The sequence below is a fragment of the Pagrus pagrus genome (genome assembly GCF_965226575.1).
Source record: "Pagrus pagrus genome assembly, chromosome: 17".
In the NCBI taxonomy this organism is placed as follows: Eukaryota; Metazoa; Chordata; class Actinopteri; order Spariformes; family Sparidae; genus Pagrus; species Pagrus pagrus.
In genome coordinates, this window is record NC_140201.1 from 8,155,996 (window position 1) to 8,175,120 (window position 19,125).

The following is a 19,125-nucleotide window of genomic DNA, read 5'->3' on the forward strand; positions in this document are numbered from 1 at the left end:
CTGAGCCTTTGTCACCGCACGCAGTCATGTACCTTAGCACCAAAACAAAAACAGCCATTGACGCGCCGTGAACCTGTAAATGCCTTCAATAGTTAACACACCCACACACATGCTTAAATATACACTTACCTCAGATGTGGAATGTTTCATCAGACGCAGCCAAGAGCATCGACCTGCAGTAACACCGATGCTGCTGCTCTGACCTGCACTGCCAGCACCAGGCCGACACTTGTTTCGCGATTATACTGTCAGCGCATGCATCATGCTCTGCACTGTGGCCCAAACCGCAGCTAATGCTCTCATTAAAGTGTTAGTATCCCATTGTCCCTGGGCCTTAAAACAGGATTTACTCTCTTTTATGAAGAGACCTCCCTTGGTCGAGCAGCAGTGTGGTGCCGTACAATATAAAGATGCTCGTATTTTACTTGAGATTAGCCACTGCGGTAGAAAACCAGCCACTGTAAGCCACTGGTCATGCCAGACCAACACACAACAACAACCACCTGAGTGTATTGAGTTGATGATTGTCCTTTTAAGAGTTGATGAATCTCAGCAGCTTTGTGAAATGACGCATCGAACTGCAGCACAATAATCAGAACAGTGGATTTGATGAGATATTTTGTGTAAAAATGTGACACAACAGATTTTACATTAGAGGTTTTTCTTCCCCCCCCAGATGGGTGCTGTATGAGAAACCAAACTTCAAAGGGGAGAAGATCGCCCTGGACGAGGGGGACATAGAGCTCACCTGCCCCTTCAACCCTCCAGAGGAGCAGCCGCAGAACGGACAGAAGGAGGGCGAAGTGAAGAAAGGAGAGCAGAACGGAGAAACGACTGAGGAGCAGACGGAGACCAAGCCAGCCAGGAAGTTCATCATCGGATCTGTCCGGAGAGCCGTCAGGGTGAGTGCGGCTCACTCTTTTGTTGTTGTTGTTGGTTGTTGCCAAAAATAGTCGACACGCACGCCCTCCTGTTAGATCTGATAAGATTTCGCTGCAGTCTGTTGTGATAAAGTTTAGTGGAAACCCATTTGATTATCTCCTTTCTTTTTGACATTGTTATCTGATCCTGAATGTCTTTGACCTGTAGCCGCTCAGTGACTGTGTGCTCTTTAACTCAAGAGCACCACCTAGTGTCACAAGTAGGAGCAGACACCTGTTGCTCTGGCTCTTGCACAAGTGTATGAAATGTCAGATATTTTAAGAAATTATCTGTGAAATAAAAGTTAAACTGACTATTTATCTTTGACACCTTTTGAACTGTGTTTCATCCTGTTCTACCGTCAACCACTATAGCTGCTGTCGAAGTAATAGTTTCTGAAGTCCCAACAAGCTTTTTGCAAAATCTGACAGTTTAACAAAGATTATCTTATCAAAAATGTTTTTTATGTAAGAAAAATTAACTAAACATCAGTGTTAGCCTAAAGAATCTAGCCTTTGTTGAGCTATGAAACAGACTTATGGGCTTTAATAACAGGCTCTCATTATCTGTTTTGAGTTTTGGCAGTGAGAAAATCATGATTTGTGTCTTTGACTCGGCATATTTCCCCCTCAGGCAACTACTGCACATGCTTGCTCCGTCCCCTCAGGACTGCAGCATTACAACCTGTTATTTTCTCCGTTGTATAACACGAACGCATGCTCTCCGTACTCCCTCAGGACTACAGCGTCCCAGAAATCAGTCTGTTCCCAGAAGAGAACGCAGAGGGGAAGAAGGTCGTCTTCAGAGACACGTCTGAGGACGCCAGGATCTTTGGCTTCCCCATCAAGGCTAACTCGATCATCATTAACGCTGGGCTGTGAGTTCAGACTTACGACTTTCATGAGAAAACGCGTGCTAGAATGGACATTGTGACTTTGTTTCATCAGATTTGAAATTTTGCTCTTATTGTTTTCCCTCGTTTTATCATCTCCTGCTCAGGTGGCTCGTCTACGCACACCCCTTCTTCCAGGGTGTGCCACGTGTCCTGGAGGTGGGGGGGTACTCCAACCCTGCAGCCTGGGGAGTGGAAACGCCCTATGTGGGATCAGTACATCCACTCAAAGTAGTAAGTGTCGCTGTTAGAAGTGTGTGCAAGCTTTGTTGCTTTCCGCTGATGGTTTGCAGTAAGCACATTTATTTTCTTTTTCGATTCCTAGGGTGAACCAAGAGTGGAAAACACAAGCGAGCCAAAGGTAAGAAAATGTTGTTGCTAAATCAAAGTATTGAGACTGGAAGAGTGGAATCATCCGACAGTATTGATATGAATGACGACTGACTCTGATAAAGTTGACCCCTGATCGTCACTCTTTCTCCTCAGATGATAATCTTCGAAAAGCCCTACTTCAGCGGGAAATCGAGGACCATAAGCTCCAACATGAAAGACTTCATGACCAGGATGGACTTGACGCAGAAGGCCTTCATGTACAACGTCGGCTCCCTGAAAGTCATGGGAGGGATGTGAGTGATCACTGAACTGTAGCGCAGCTGCACAATTTCAGGTCAAATACATGAGGAAGAAAAATACGATATCAAACAGCTCCCAGGCCAGAATGATTGCAGAATAATCAGATGTGCGTGCTTTTTAACCCCGCGCCTCTCCCTGTCGCTGCAGCTGGGTGGGCTACGAGAAGGAAGGCTACCGAGGCCACCAGTACCTACTGGAGGAGGGAGAGTACCATGACTGGAGGGTGTGGGGAGGCTGTGATGCTGAGATGCGCTCAGTTCGGGTGATACGAGCAGTAAGTTGCAAGGAATATTTTTTTTAATTTTTTTTTTTATTTATTTATTGTATTTTGTCCCCACAACATTTCTTTGTTGGCTCTTGTGTTTGCCAGTTGCTGCCTTTTGAAACCAAAATAATGACAAAAAAATAAAGAAAGGGTCGCGTCAAAGTGTAGTTTTAATGAAACCAAAAGGAATAAATTGAGGACTCTTTATTATTGTTATGCAGGTGTGTGCCCCTGAGGGGATTACAGGCCGTTTTGGTGAGCACTCATTTATAAATGGTGCTTACTGCTACTTCAAAAGATAATGAACCATAATGTCTCTTAGATAATGAGAACAGAACCGCTCTTAGCTGATTTTTGTTTTGAATAAGTGGAGGCTGAATTATCGACAACGCAGCCTCGACCAAACCAACTACGACACTGCTGTTGTACGGGAAGGGTTTTCACTGAACACCAGTCTTTTTCAGTCAGACCTCTGGTTAATGAAACAATCCGTCGACTCTTGGAAGCCACGAACACGAAAGACGCGTAATAATAACCCACAGTGTGATTTATTTGATCCCACGCATCATTAGAGTCTTATCTAATCTGAAACGTGACTTTGCACTCCGATGAATGGCCTTTTGTCATGTTGATACTGAGAGTCGCAGGTTGAATAACATGACACTCGTGACCACTTTAATGACTCAGGATATGGTTTAAAAACAAACTATAACGTGCATTGATGAAAAGATAATGGCCCTTTGTGTATGACAATAAATAATAATGACTTAATGACTCCTCATTAATTAAATATTATGAGTTAATAACTATTTATAAAGCACCTTTCACAAACAAAGTTACCGTACAATATAAACACGTAATTAAAGTAACCAAAATCCAGAAGTTAAGATATAAACAAGATAAAATCATTTGAATGATTATAAAAAATATGATCAGTTAAGAAAAAGCCATGAGATAAAAGTAAATCTTATAAGAGATGTAAAGGAGGAAAATTATTGAAGTATAAATGTCTAAATGTGAGTGTGTAACAACCAGATGACCTTAAACATACCGGGAAAGTTTTCGCTGTGCTTTGCATCCTAACTTTCTAACAAGACATTGTTTTAATCTTTCCGAAAATCGTCCTTGTCAAAGTCCGACTGAAACAGATTCTTATTTCAGAAAGAATGTTTTCAAAATCACAGATTTGTTTCTCCTTCCAGATGTGTTAAAAGTAAACTGTATGTAAACTATGTGTAAACTGTGCGTGAAGAGGAAGAGGAAGCTGCATGTAACCTGATAAATTGCCTCCCATGTTGTCCACTCAGTGGTTAAGTTGCATTGTGGGTAATGTAGGCGCCGAAAGACTTTTTTTGCCACACAGAGTTGGGTCAGGTTTCTTTTTACAATTACGAGCCATGATTTCCCCTTCCACTTACTCCCAATGTTTATCTTCTATTTTCAGTATCAATTAAAAGGAATAAAAAAAACTCCATTATCATCATTAAAAACACACAAATATCCTATAAGTCACCATGAACAACACTGGCGACCTCAGAGGAGTCACCTACTTTGATATACAGTCGGACATATTCGGCATATTCATGAAAAATAGTTTCATAATCTTAAAGACGTGACCAAAACGTCACAAAGTAATCCTTGAAAATGTAACTATACCCAAATTTCAAATGTAATCTTGGCTGACTATAGCTACTTATGTTTTGTAATCTGACTACGGAGCCCTGAGTGTGATTTTAAACGAGCTAACCCATTTTCTTGCTCTCTTCAGGACCTGACCGACCCTCTGATGGTGATGTTTGAGCTGCCGGAGGAGGAGCAGCAGGGCATGCAGGAGGAGGAGAACACCTTCGAGGTGACGGAGGCCATCCCTGACGTGGAACTGTTTGAGTACAAAACCTCCACACGCTCCATCCACGTACTCAGCGGGGCGTAAGTTGACTTTATTTACCGTCGTTGCTACATCACCAATTGAGGCGTTGCTATAATACGATAATCGCCTTTTGTTTTCCCTCTAGATGGATCGCCTACTCCCATGTGGACTTCTCTGGGAGCCAGTACATCTTAGAGAAAGGCTTCTACAATAACTGCGCCGACTGGGGTTCTCAGGACAATCGTATCTGCTCGGTGCAGCCCATCCTGCTGGTGAGGACCACTGGGAGGAAGGGGATACGAACTAATAAACCAGATTGGAGTGTGATGACGTCGTGATGTTACTCACATTTTTGTTTGTTTTTTTTAGGCTCCAAGTGAAACCTCAAGGACCAGGAATGAGGTGACTACATTTTCTTGACATTCGAGCTGGTTCATGTGCTGCATGTGTCACTCCGTGCAGGGAACAGCCCCTTTTAGCTGCAGTGGAAAACGCAATAAAAGTTAGAGGCTTTAGTGCCCCCATTTTTTTATTTAAATGTTGCAAGTGAAACATTAAACAGTAAGCACAGTAGAGGACTCAAAACTTGACCTTTGACGGTTGAAAGCAACATAAATAAAGCCTTTATATGGGCAGAGCAACATCGCAGGTGCAGCTTTAATGGCTCCCATAAAAACAAACATTACAATAAATGAAATAATAAGGGGCTTCAGGACATGAATGCGTCCTCTGATCTCTCTATTTTCCTTCCTTTCGGTCTGCTTATCTTATCTCTCAGGTGATACTGTACTCTGAGCCGGACTTCCAGGGCGAGTGTCACTACATCGACCGCAACAATGACGCAGTGTCGGAGAAGCTACTGACCAAGTCCTGCAGAGTGTCGGGGGGAAGGTGAGGCTCCTTTATCAAAGCATTGCGGAGGCTTTTCACTCTGCAATAGAAAAAGTCTGCCAGTGCACACATTGGTAATTTTGCTTATTGTGATGTCATTTCCTGGAGTATCCTCAAATGCTTCATATCTCTAAAATGTGTACAAGCTAGGCTAAAAGGTTAAGTAGGTCAATAAACAGTAATAAGTGGTTAAAGTATTGAAATTATGTCATACATTTAAAAAAATATTAAAAACAAAAAAGCAAAAAATTAAGTGTAGAAGGACTTCTTTTGCAAGGGTAAACAAGATGTGTATGCATGATGATAAAATTCAGAGGGTTTTCATGAGATTGGGGATTTCAGGCTGAAAGCAGAAAAGTAAAAACAAAATCATAACTGATTTCTCTGCGTTTCAGCTGGGTGGTCTATGAGCATAAACAGTACACTGGGAACCTGTACGTCCTCTCTGAAGGAGACTACCCCAATTTAACCAGCATGGGATGCCCAACCGGCTTCGCCATCCGTTCCATCAAGGCCGTGCCGATGGTGAGAAAGCTCTCGCATTAAAACCAAAAGAGCTGCTCTGTATTCGTCCCTGTGTCTCGCTCTGAACCTCCGTCTCTCCCTGTCTAGACGTTCACAGTTCCCTCCATCTCTCTGTTTGGCCTCGAGTGTCTTGAGGGCAGAGAGATCACCACAGAGGCAGAGGTCATCAACATGGTTGAAGAAGGCTTCAACAACCACATTCTGTCCCTCAGAGTCAACAGCGGCTGGTAAGTGTTTGTCTCGATGAAACAAATAAAAAAATGGCCTATTAAAACATCTTTATGGTCAGCTGTTGCAAAGGAATACCAATTGAATAATGCTGAAATGTCTTCTTTGGATCCCTGCGTTTGCAATGTGACGGTTAAGCAACACATTCCTCTCTAACTGTGTCTTTCTTCCTTTGCAGCTGGGTGATATGTGAGCATGGCAACTACAGGGGGCACCAGTTCCTCCTGGAACCAATAGAAATCACCAACTGGCAGAAGTTCAGCTCGCTACAGACCGTCGGGTCAATGTTCCCAATCAGACAGGTTTGTTAAAAATGTGCTTTCAGGAGCTGTTTCAAAATGAAAAATATGCATCGTAGCCATCACAAGTAAAATTTCATTACCTGACTGACATTAAAGGATAAGTTCACACAAAAATGAAAATGTAGTCCTTATCTAATCACCCACGTGCCCATTGAAAGTTTGTTGAATTTTCTTAGTCCACAAAGCATTTCTGGAGCCGCACAGCAAAACAGCGTTGCAGCTATCTCCTAAACAACTGAAGTAGATGGGGACTCATTTTAAAATGCAAATCCATAAAGCTCGCCCAGCGTTATCAAAGTCTTGGGAAGCTCCAAGATCCAAAACTGATCTGAAAATAAGTCATTTTCACTCATTTCAAAGCTGAAATCTTCACTGTAGCTTCTAGCTGAAAGCATGAGCGCGCAACCAGTCTGAAGTGGGTGCACAGCCTCCACCGTGTAAATAATGGAGGGTCTCCGTAAAGTCTTAATATGAAAACAGCCAAGGGTCAGTGACTGTGTAACCACAATCATTTCTTCCTCCTGCAGAAGCGCCGCTATTTCCGCATCAAGAACGCAGAGAGAGGTCACTTCATGTCCATCCAGGGCGGCGTGGAGGAGATGAAAACAGGACGAGTGGTGGTGAGCCCAGAGGTGGAGCCCATGAGTGACATCTGGTTCTATCAGGACGGCTTCATCAAGAGCAAGGTAATGCAAGATTAAAGGAAAACAGAACCCGAAATACATTTTTCATGTCATCTGACGGTGTGAACACTGAGCTGGTCTGATCATTGACTCTGTGTGTGTTCTCTGTAGCTGTCCCAAACGATGAGCCTTCAAGTGATGGGCAACATCGAGCCAGGAGCCAAGGCCGTGTTGTGGACAGAGACCCGGCAGCCCATCCAGACCTGGACGACCCAGATGAGAGGCCTCATCACCAGCCGTACTTTCCCTGGCATGGTCCTGGATGTCAAAGGTATGATACTTGAGTAAATGTACTGCGGGCCACTAAAAAGGCATTTTTTTACTTTTTCTACACGATCGTCGCATCTTCTCAAAAAAGATTATTTTTCTTTTCTTCAGGTGGCAAAACGTACGACAAGGACCACGTGGTGATTTTGCCGGAGAACGATGAGAGGCCGAGCCAGCAGTGGGAGATAGAGCTGCTGTAAGCTGCTCTGACAACCTCACGTGTCTCTTCACTCAGCTTTCCTCAGCAGTGCTTCGACAGTGCCTCTCTCCAGAATACTTCCTCAGCGTACCGCCACTGCCTTGTGACGTCATTTATTTCAGTGCCTCCAACTCTGTGACTCCTATTAAATCCTACGAACATTGAGAATGAAGCACTAGAAGCCATGAAAAAAGCTGCGCCAGACAGTTTAGCGCTTTTGCAAAACAGAACTGTGAGTGCCTTGACTTGCTGCAGCGACTGGGTTCACCACAGGAGGTGGAAAGCAAGAAAAAAATGTATTCTTTGACGTAGAACCATTCACTTGAACGTGGTTCGACCTCTTTGACTTTTCTCTGACAGTAATTTGAATAGTCAAACCAGAACCTCCTTGTTTGTATGACGCAAATCCCCTGACTGTAGTGTACAATGGAGCTTATCGAGTTTTAGCGATCACCAAGTGGCCCCCGATGCTTTTATACAGACAAATGAAGCCAAACAAATGTATAGTGTGCACAAATGTTCACTATGCTCTTTTTTATTTTTAAGGTATTTTTATATATAATGTGTGTCTCAGTGTTTGTTTTGTGGGGAAATGTTGCATTCACGTATACAAGTACATCTCATTGCATTGTGCAGTGCCATGAAATGGGTTGTGTGCGTCCAGTTACTCTCATCGTTGTTGTATTTTTTGTTATAAGTCAGATTGTTACAGAGAAATATATTACCTGCATCAGCTGTATGTTAATATTTGATGCTAAAGAGATGATGTGAAATGCTTATGTAAGAGGGAGTGGTTTTAAAAATATGAAATAAAATAAAAAATATGAAATAAAACAAGAGATCCCATGCTGTATATGTTCAGCTATTTTCTTATCTTTCAAGTAGCCCTGATCAGCCTCGATCACGTTTCTTCTCCGCGCTGATTGGAAGAAAAAGAACAGATAAGTGCATCACTGGTAGTACTCGCGTCATTCTGGGTTTCCCTTCACTTTTATGGACTGTTTTGTTCTTTAATCTTATTCAAATGTTTACTCAGACTGCCGTTCATTCATCCGTTCAACTAGTCAGTTTCACTTCCTGTTTGAATGTCAGGCTAATTGTTGTGTGTTTCTATGGATAATGGAACAACGTACGAGGCGTCGCCAACGTCTTCCCAAGAAGCAAACGCTCTCCATACGTCTTTCCAACGTAACTCGCTCTGACATCTGCAAGACGTGTGTGTGTGTGTGTGTGTGTGTGTGTGTGTGTGTGCGCGCGCAGCTGTAATGATCATTGTCATTCGCCTACATCACTGAACACTTCTACATAAAAGACCCGTGTTTTCATGCTTCAGTAATATTTGTTTCTCAGTTGTGATCTCCACCAACCCTGCTCCTGGAAATGTCTCTTTATAAAGCACTAATTTGTGTGTACAGCACAGAAGTTGCAGGCAGGTGGTCGGGGTGGATGTTGGGACTAATAAGTCATCTAAAACAGAAACTAACGCCCAGAGGAGAAGCTAGAGACCATCTTGTGATGGGATCACACCAGCTGTGACAGCTGTGCAGACGTTTTGGGATTGGTTAGGGTAAGAGACAGGCAGTGAACGATGGGAACAGGGTTACAGCGATCTGCAACTTGAAACAAGTGTGGGCCAGGCTCGTCCAGTGCGGGGACAGTGGTCCCCTTCCCACTTCCTACCCATCTCCTTCCGGCTCCCTTACTCAGAATACACCCACTGCCTTTTTTCCGCCTTTATTTTCCTCCCGGCATGGTAACAGTTTCTGTGGTACAGTAGTTCCCAATACAATTACCATGATGACACACACACACACACACACACACACACACACACTTCACAGAGGTGAAAACAATACCAACCCCTCTGACTTGACGTTACAAATGAAGATGACTCCGGTTCAGCCTTTCTGTTTTGTGACTCATTTTCCTGGTTTTGTGGTTGTCATGGTCGGAGGGTTACAGCACAGTGGCTCATGTTGTTGGGACTGTGTCGGAGTGGGTGTGTGAATCAGACAGACCAGACAGCAGGCTGCTTTTTTGTATCCTCATCATGAGACGCTCGGTTTTTCCATCACCCTTAATGGAGATGAGACAGCCACAGGTGCAAACCACATATGAGCGTACAGCGATGTCATCCCTTCATTGTAACCCCGTCATGCGGCTTAAAGGGTAAGTCCACTACATTTTACACACACAGGTCCTGGAGAGTGCCACTGCAAAATGTGGAAAAAGTACGAGCAGAAGCAAAATCAAAAGCTAAATTATCATCTGTCAGGCAACAGGTTCTGTGATTTTCATCATTTTGCCAACAATGGCTTTCACAGGCCAACAGAAAAGATACAACACGCAATAGAGTAGAGTCTACAGTATTTATATTTGTTTCCATTTATATCTAATATTGGGATATGCAACATTTCAACATCACTTTCCCTGACATTTCAACAGCTTTCACCTCTCATGGGGTTAACGACCAACACCTGAGGTTTTAATTCTTCAAACAACATTTCAGTGCTTTCATCACTTCCTGTTCAAACAACACGTTGACAACACTGCTTTCAGTGGTTACAACTCGACTGATAATTCAACTTTTAACCTTCTGGTTAAGAAACGTGTCTTTTCTCTTTTGAAATCGATACAGCCTAATATGAATATAATGTAAGTTAATAAGCAGGGTGGGTGGAGGGGCAGGCAAAAGTGCCCTCTTGGATGTACCTACTGTATGATGGACAAAACATGATAATATGACCCCTTTACGGTGCCTTGTGTGATGCAAGGCCATCGAAATGTGTCCTTCCAGTAGAGAAAATGTGATGCAGCTGGTGCCCCTTTTATTTTTTCCGCCCCTGCCCCTGAGACAACTTGATGATGCAGATCAGCTTTGTTTGTAATAACAACACAGGTCTGCAGGTGAGCAACAGGTAGAAGGAGCACAGAGGATTGGGTTTTATATTGTTCACAGGCAGCTCTGTGTTTCCTGTTAGAAATGACTTCATGAACAAACGGGCTGGAATGACTGGAATTTTCCGTGACATAATAATATAGATGACCTGCAATTGAAAATGCACGTGATGTGTGGTCTTTGTCTTTCCTTTCTGTCCTTCTGCCCTCTCGTGACTGAAGGGAAAGGGCGGGTAAGAGTTTTTGGAGTATCAGATCTCTATCACTGGCAGCCACAAATGCAGGCACTGAATAGCCCCTTTGTCGGCTTTTGTGACACAATTAAGTTTTCGGGTTTTGCGTTCAAAAGACCTTCAGGTTATACATGAGCAGACAAGCCTCAGACTGATCTGTTTTACCCTGAAACCAGACTTACCGCCCCCCTTCTCACTTACAGAGATGACTGGCATGTTGTCTGGTGGGTTTGTTTCGCTGGATATCCACTCAAACCTCGATGAAAAGCTGTAAAACGACAAGCTGTAACTTGTAAACCTCCACACACTTAAGCGAAGAGGGGTTACGACAGCAGCTCCTCACTGATGAGTTGTTTTTTGGGCAAAAAAACACCCCACAAAATCTACAACCACGAGAAAGGTCACCTGTAAACAAACCCGCCGGTCTGGATTCCTCCACCTGCAAGGAATGTCAGTATTTTACAAGAGGGTTGTCATAGTAATCCTGCAGACCAATGGTGATGACAAAGCTGTGAAGATCCTGAGCACCGATTGGTCAGCTGTTTGATCAAGCAGTCAGGTGGTTGGACTGCGGCAGGTGCTGCGTAGTAAGGGTGGGACTGAGATACAAGACTGATTAGGGGAGGTTGTAAAAAACTCCACTACCTCCACACCTTCATATCGCTGCCACGGCCTTCTGTTACAGGTAGGAAAAACAAGCATTCTTTAAAGATTTTGTTTCAAAATGTACTTCTGTTGTTCTGTCAGGGGTTTGTTTTGGCATGTCGGGTGTGTCAGTTCCTTAAAGATAAAGATGTGAAGTAGTATAACTGTTTTATTGAGGCATCTGGTTTCATGAACTGTAACCAAGAGGTTAACTCAACCAAAATTCAAATGCAAGATTCAAACAAATCAGTATCATCACATTGGATTTCATTGTATTTGCATACTTGTTATTCACTGTATGTGTTTGCGTGTGAATGGACCGTTCATCTCTCACTCACATTCTTTTGCAGCAGTTAAAACAAAGCCATGGACCCTGACTACTTCAAATCTCATGTAAGTCTCCCCTCAGTAATCACATCATGATTCTGTTTGCCAGGACGCCACATCGCAGATAATACAGTCTGCTGTCTTGTTTTCTCTGACTATCTTGCATACCTTCATAGTTATCTACTACTGCTGATAGTCACTATGTATGTGATAACTACAGGAATGCTGCAATGTGAGCTCATGCTTCCGCCGCTTTAATGCAAAGAAATTGAACCAAATAGGAAATCTGTTAACTCCATTCTGACCTTAGTTATTGGAGTAAAGGTTAGGCACTCAAACTGCTCTTCCAACCTACTCATTTTCCAACCATCCCCCCACTCGTCACAGCAGGAGTACAGAATATTTGACATTCTTCAAATTCAAACACGATGAAAACTGACTCATCTTCTGCCAACACCTTCATAGGATGTTTGCGTAAATCCATTTTCATCCCACTTCTTCTCATTCTTCTCTGAAATGTTGGCGTCTCTCTCTTGAATAGGACATGTGGTGGGGCACCCTTGGAACAGTGCGGCCTTTCTCCAATTTCAATCCTGAGCAGGACGTCACGGAGATCCAGGCAGCGCTGGAGAAGAAAGGTACTTCTGCTAATAGATTAAAGCTCGGTTTGGATGAGTGTTTTGTCGACCACCTGCACAAAGCTCTCAACACTCCTCGCCAACATCATTAAATACTCTGTTTTATCATCATTTAAATCCAAATACTGTGTTCCTGGCTCAGATGCGGTGACTCTGTTGAGCATCCTCACCAATCGGAGCAACGAACAGAGACAAGTGATCGCCAAGACGTTCGAAGAGTTAACAAAAAAGGTAAGGACACGAATGACCTGAACTTATAGTGCCTACGACAACACTTTACAGATTAAAACATGATTCAGAATAACAGCTTTAAAGTAAAAGTAAAATATTACCTCAAATAATCTATGTAATGCAATATAACAGAGTTGAAATGATAATACTGCATGTCGCAATTATGTGTTTGCTCATGTGTAACATTCCAGTGTTTGCTCATCAAACATCCTTTTAAAAGTGGTTTAAAGGGTTTGACCACACCCTTGTTTAGAGAGGGAGTATGAGCAGGATAACTGGAAATAATGTGAGGTTGGCCAACAGTGTAGAGAATTAATATGGTGCTGTACATAAACAGCAGGGGAACATTTACTATTTCTGGGCAGTAGTTAATTTTCAAGGGTTTTCATGACTGTATTTGAACATTTTAAACAAAACAAAGCAGGTGATCACCAGCACAGGTATTCTCTTTTACACACGGGTGGTGATATTATCTGTCAGACACATACTTTCACACTATCACTCTGCTGTCAAACAGGCAGGAATCTGTTCTTCTCCAGTTGCAGTTGCATCAGTATCAGAGGATCTGAAAGGGACAGAAGCAGAATTAGCATTTCGCTCGCCCACTGAGTTTCAACAAGTCGGTTTCAGCTATGTTTTACAGAGACACAACATTTAAATTGTTTAACCTGTGTTTAACCACACACAGGTTAGAAATACACACATGCACAAACAAGGTCAAGGCCTGAATTAACATTTATTTCGTCATTAGCATTTAGAGGTCCGATGCTTTGCTCCCAAACCAGTTCCTCACGTTCTGAGCTATTGGGGCCCCAAGCAGCAGTGAGTGCAGAGTGTAACACTGCTATGAATACCTGCCGGTCAATATAGCTTGACAGCACTGACAGTAGAACAGTGGTTTATTTATGATTGAAGCATCTTTTATGGATATAAAAGTTGTATTTCTCATGGCCATTAATAAAGATGTTCCATGTTGAAGGTGCAATATGTAAGATTAAAGTTGAAAATAATCAAAAAATAACTAAAAATATCACCAAAAATTTAAGGAATGTGTTGCAGAGATATCTACTGCAGTTAGCATGCTAACCAGCTAGCCTCGGCCCATCCTGGTCCAAAGCTCCTGTGCGAGAGGTACAATCATCAACACCTGCCCCGTTCCCTGAGCTCCCAGAGTGGACCACTAGCTGCACGGCTAACTGAGCTAACTAGCTAAAGACAGCTACAGCTAGCAGCAGTTAGTGGTTACTCTAGTGATATGCTCCCCCTATTTGTTTGAGTATGAAGTCAGCATGTGGCCAGTTCTTACATAATGCACCTTTAAGCATATTTCAGGGTTGATTTTTCCTGCCAAACTGCCTGAAGAAGAGTGTTTTGTCTGAGTCAACAGAGACAATGTCTAAGACATGTGACAGCATCAGTTGTTTATTCTGACTCTGTTCCAGGACCTGGCAGCTGGTTTGAAGAAAGCTCTGGCTGGAGATCTGGAGACTCTCCTGTTGGAACTGCTGATGCCTCCTCTGCATTATGAGGCTCAACGCCTGCAGCAGGCCATGGCAGTAAGTCGGCGTTTCTCTTTGTACATATTGTGCTGGGCTCTGAGTGGGTGTATTTATTGATTGCGTGTATATCCCTGGATACATGTGTGCGCTTGTGTGTGTGCAGGGTCTCGGCACAGATGAGGATTCACTACTGGAGATCCTGTGTACACGATCCGGAAAGCAGCTTCAAGAAATTAGTGCTGCATACCAACAAGGTATAAGTCAGAACTTTACCCCAAGAGACTAAGTGTGATTCTTGTTTACATTAACCTAACTCTGTCTTTATGTTATTTTTCTCAGTGTATAAGAAGGACCTGGAGCAGGAAGTGAAAGGAGAAGCCAGTGGAGATTTTGCTAAGCTTCTTGTCGCTCTGCTAAATGTAATTTACCGTCACCCGCAACCTCATATGTAAAGCAATTGGCCTTGACACAGTTGTAGGCCAGTAAAGCTACAATTAAAAGTGTTTCCTCGTTCCTCTCTCCCAACAGAAAGAAGATGTTTCCGGTGTTGTTCGAAGAGACATTGAGGTATTATTTTCCGTGACATTTTGATACACAGATTGCTTTATTGGTGTGTATTCAGAGGAAGTGAAGCTAGGCTTGTGCCGTCATTGGTCCGACTGTGGAACAATCAGTCTGTCTTAACTTTAAACTTTGCAAATTGCACGTCACTAAACATTTCCAAATGTTTTATTACATTTTATTACCTTCTCGCAAGCAGAAAATATTCATTATGTACCTGGGTCAATGGGCGGTCATGTCATCTAAAATTATAACCCATCACTCATTTTGGACGGCACTATGTGAGAAACAGACATAAAACTAAACTACTGCCCTTAAAGAAGAAGTCATTTTCCAAAGTGGGACTTTGCTTTGCAATGAATGTGTGGCTCAGAAAATGGCAGCTTAAACTTGCAGATGGGAAATGTTAAAATATTATACCAGAGGCTTCAAATTATTGTATTTTGGGGAAAATGATCATACCCAAGACATAACCACACACCACCTGCATCAGTTATTTTATCAAAGCAAGCCGTTCTAGCTCCTGATGCATGGAGGGGGCGTCCATAAATTCAGCCTAAAATTTTATGACAAGACAGCACTATTGAAAGCCTGTTCATATTCGGCATGGAAACAGATAAGGCCATTTGGTAAGCTTACTTTTTAATACTTTAAATTTTTAACCAATCAGCTTGAACACAGCATACCTTACTGAGAAAGTTGAAACGACAATAGTGCTTATCATCTTAGCCTACACCGAGCATGATTGGCTGGAAAGAGCTAAATGCAGGATCCATAGTTTGCTATCCTGATCATGTGAGGAAATGAATTGAAATAGGATCAACTACTAATACCAGTGTCACAAAATGGTCGGATTATCGTATTTTTTGCAATTAATAATCGTACAGAGGGCAAAATGATGACACAAATGCGGTAGATATCTCACACCTGGCAACACTGCCTTGTACGGATGCAGTCGTCTCTGATTGTGTTTTATGTCTTTATCTTTCCAGTATCTCATTTCATCACTAAAGGGTAAAAAAGCTGATGCAGGACCATGGATCGACATACTGACCTCCAGAGACTCGGACCATCTTAACGACGGTGAGGCTGTAAAACATTTTTTCTTTTTCTATGCAGCTTGGCTTCCGTGTGTTAGACAGCCATCACTATGTCAAGGCTGAATGTGTTCACCTTTATTGACAGTGCTGTTGGGGCTGGAGCTGGCGGCAGGACAGATGGTGGAACAGCTTTTGGAGAAAAGCTTCTCAGGAGACATCAGACTGGGTTTGACAATTTTAGGTAAATAGATACAGTGTGAGATATCAGCATGCACTTGTTGATTAGTGTTGATTAGTCTCTAATAATTCTTGATATCTGTGTTACGACAGTAAAGTGCATTCAGGACCCCTATCACTACCTCGCCCAAAGACTGACAAACAAGAAGGTAAGAAGCTGATTCATCATCAGTTTTTCATTGTCTTTTATTCTGATGATACGATTATCAAACAAGACTGATGGATGGATGAATTAACTTATCATTGCAATTATCATTTTAAAGACTTTATGAATGATTCTTTATCCCTTATTTTCATTCATGAAAGCGTTGCACTCATGACACAAATTAAACACAGGTTTCAATATGTCTCACCCTGCTTACCATCAATTTAGGGAAATGGTACTTTATTTTTTAGCATGTTTATAACATGTTTATATATACTTTAAATTCCCAAAGAGCACTTTAAAATGTGCTTTACAGATACATTTGCCTTTTGCTTCATTTATTTATTTATTTATGGTGCAAATATGCAAAAACAAATGGCCAAACCAACTTTCCCATTGAAAGCAAACCTACTTGAAACCGTACTGCTCATTTTATACGTAAAGGAAAAGCTTCTTGTGTCTGAGATTGTCAAATAAATAACAGTTGAACACTTAACACTTCCCTCTTTCAGACACCAATCGTGCAGGGGATTATGGTGTCTCACAGTGAGGAAGATCTGCTGTGTATCCGAGCCGCCTACCTGAAATTAACAGGCACTTCCCTCTACACTGCTCTACAGGTAGAGTACAATGTACAATGTGTGTTTCCAAATTAAACATTTAAATTCCAAAATTATATAACTCCAAATTCAGTTCAGTTTTTATTTATATATTTTTTTTTCCCCCAACAGAAACAGTTCAAAGGAGATCACCTACAGGCTCTGCTGGCCATCTGTAGATCTGAAGATTAGACAAAAAGCCTGAATTAATCTATGGTTGTGCAAAAATAAACTTTATCTTCTGTTCCTTCTTTTCATATTTTATGGAATCTCATTTAATAAGCATGCTTTATGTATTCTTGCTTTTAATACACGCAGTAAATGTAACAGCACAATATATGTCAGTGTTTTATGAGTGCAGTTTGGTGCATTTGTTTTTATTACTTTACTAATTTCCTTCACAGTACTTCCTCTTCATCCTGATGTATCTACATACAGTATTTTTTCAAAACGGTGCTCATAAACAGAGAACAACGGTTTCTTTTTCTTCTTTTTTATGTTTAATTTTTTTTGTTAACATTATCACTTCACATTTTACATAAGCATTTTAGTCTTTAAACATGAAGCATAACAATTAAATTTGAAGTTTAGTAAGTTTAGTTTAACAGTTTGGACACTCATCACATCACTTTCTCAATAAACGGTTATTCCTGATGTCACAGAGAGGTCCGATCGATTATATTACACATTCCTTGTTCTAATCATTAGTGTATATAGTTACATTGAGAGCAATCTATAAATGTTATACATACATACAGTATATTGTACATAAAACGGTTAGGATTTACCAGAGATTTTACTAAGTCTTTCAGTCCCCTCTGAAGAGTCCATCTGCATTCAGTTCAACTCAATCTTCATTTAGACAACAATGACTTTATTTATATAGCACTTATCTAAACAAGGTAACAAAGTGCTTCACATGAAATACAGGTTAAAATAAGCTTCAAAGAATTAATGAGAGCAAAACAAAAATTTTAAATATTGGCAGGTTAAAAGTGCTTCATAGAATATATTAAAATCAAATCAAAATAAAGGACATTGGCTAGTAAAGTGCGACACGGAATATATAAGAATAAAACAAATTTAAGAACACAGGCCGCCACAGTTATAGATAAGAACAAATTAAAAGTAAAACACACACTAGTGTAGAATTTACCGATCAGCCATCAAAAAGGATTTCCTATTGAATATGATTTAAGCAATTACTTAAAAACAGAGTGTGTTTTCCAGCCTAATCTCCAGAGAATTCCAGCGCCATGGAGCCCTGATGGCAAAAGCCAGGTCACCCTTGGTTACCAGCCTTGACCTAGATACGTCTAACAAGGGTAGATTGGGTGGATCTTAGGTTGTGACTTGGAGCATAGGGAATCAGTAATTCAGTAATGTAACTAAGGGCGAGACCACATGGGACCATAAAAAGAGAAAACAAAACATACAAAGAGAAAACACAGAATTGTCGACACATCGAGAAACATGAGTTTTGCTGGCTGCTGCTCAGGGGCAGAGTGCATAGAGCAACAATGACACAGAAACAGACAAAAGTAGAGAAGCTTTGATTTCTGAGCCTCCACTGCCTGTGGTGGTGATTGTCACTGTTGAGTTGGTTTGGGAGGCTGTTGTAAATGGGGTGTAATGGGTGGCCGTGGCACCGATAGTCGTGCTTGGCGCAGCAGTTGTAGCGGTGGTTGGGGCAGCAGTCGTGGTGGTTGGCGCAGCAGTTGTAGCGGTGGTTGGGGCAGCAGTTGTGGTGGTTGGCGCAGCAGTTGTGGTGGTTGGCGCAGCAGTTGTAGTGGTGGTTGGGGCGGCAGTTGTGGTGGTTGGCGCAGCAGTTGTGGTGGTTGGGGCGGCAGTTGTAGTGGTGGTTGGCGCAGCAGATGTAGCGTTGGTTGGCGCAGCAATTGTAGCGTTGGTTGGTGCAGCAGTTGTAACGTTGGTTGGCACGGCAGTTGTAGTATTAGCAGGTCTGGTTGAAGTCGTATTATCTTGAGCCTGATTGGGAATAGGGTGGATGGTCATTTAAATCAGTATTAGAAACGAAAACTACGATGTATATGCAAATACTTCTATTCCCATAGTTACCATCCAGTCATAAACATGATTTACCCAAGTCTTTGCATCAGAGACAACTTGTTTGTTTTACTTGCTTTACTTGTAAAGTCCTGTAATTTCAGTGAAATTATAATAAGTGAGACAGAGCAATCATGACAATTTTTGGTTTTGATGTCACGTCTCAAAAACCTCTCAAACTATTTCAATGCTTTTTTTATGTGGGCAACTATTATTCGTCTTCATTTAACAGTCATAAAATGTTCTTTGTAATGTTAGAGTCACGATGTTGATTGAAACACTTCAAACGTAGTCAGACGTTACATCTGTCCCCATGAGCAGGGGCGATT

At 41.9% G+C, this 19,125-nt stretch overlaps 2 protein-coding genes across 3 annotated transcripts in view; both read left to right on the top strand.

Annotated features, from left to right (window-relative positions):
• crybg2 (crystallin beta-gamma domain containing 2) overlaps nucleotides 1-8,503 on the top strand; it is a 48,115-nt gene extending 39,612 nt beyond the window's left edge. The window contains exons 9-24 of the mRNA XM_084378528.1: nucleotides 677-902; nucleotides 1,659-1,798; nucleotides 1,921-2,047; nucleotides 2,139-2,174; nucleotides 2,300-2,439; nucleotides 2,594-2,720; nucleotides 4,480-4,640; nucleotides 4,727-4,853; nucleotides 4,951-4,983; nucleotides 5,360-5,472; nucleotides 5,868-5,997; nucleotides 6,085-6,224; nucleotides 6,404-6,527; nucleotides 7,055-7,213; nucleotides 7,322-7,481; nucleotides 7,589-8,503. Coding sequence (XP_084234654.1) covers nucleotides 677-902; nucleotides 1,659-1,798; nucleotides 1,921-2,047; nucleotides 2,139-2,174; nucleotides 2,300-2,439; nucleotides 2,594-2,720; nucleotides 4,480-4,640; nucleotides 4,727-4,853; nucleotides 4,951-4,983; nucleotides 5,360-5,472; nucleotides 5,868-5,997; nucleotides 6,085-6,224; nucleotides 6,404-6,527; nucleotides 7,055-7,213; nucleotides 7,322-7,481; nucleotides 7,589-7,677 — 2,032 coding nt within the window. The 3' untranslated portion in view covers nucleotides 7,678-8,503. The remainder of the gene's footprint in view (nucleotides 1-676; nucleotides 903-1,658; nucleotides 1,799-1,920; nucleotides 2,048-2,138; nucleotides 2,175-2,299; nucleotides 2,440-2,593; nucleotides 2,721-4,479; nucleotides 4,641-4,726; nucleotides 4,854-4,950; nucleotides 4,984-5,359; nucleotides 5,473-5,867; nucleotides 5,998-6,084; nucleotides 6,225-6,403; nucleotides 6,528-7,054; nucleotides 7,214-7,321; nucleotides 7,482-7,588) is intronic.
• Nucleotides 8,504-11,391: 2,888 nt separating this feature from the next.
• On the top strand, nucleotides 11,392-17,208 carry anxa14 (annexin A14). 2 transcript variants are annotated; one of them, XM_084379645.1, is made up of 13 exons: nucleotides 11,392-11,492; nucleotides 11,803-11,845; nucleotides 12,321-12,417; nucleotides 12,560-12,648; nucleotides 14,091-14,204; nucleotides 14,311-14,401; nucleotides 14,487-14,566; nucleotides 14,676-14,714; nucleotides 15,701-15,791; nucleotides 15,894-15,989; nucleotides 16,079-16,134; nucleotides 16,643-16,750; nucleotides 16,862-17,208. In XM_084379645.1, exons 2-13 carry the CDS (start codon nucleotides 11,819-11,821, stop codon nucleotides 16,919-16,921), a joined length of 948 nt encoding a protein of 315 aa, XP_084235771.1. In that variant the 5' UTR covers nucleotides 11,392-11,492; nucleotides 11,803-11,818; the 3' UTR covers nucleotides 16,922-17,208. The 2 variants fall into 2 exon arrangements, with proteins under 2 accessions (XP_084235771.1, XP_084235772.1); XM_084379646.1 differs by having other exon boundaries at nucleotides 11,474-11,492; nucleotides 11,806-11,845.
• The last annotated feature ends 1,917 nt before the right edge of the window (nucleotides 17,209-19,125 follow it).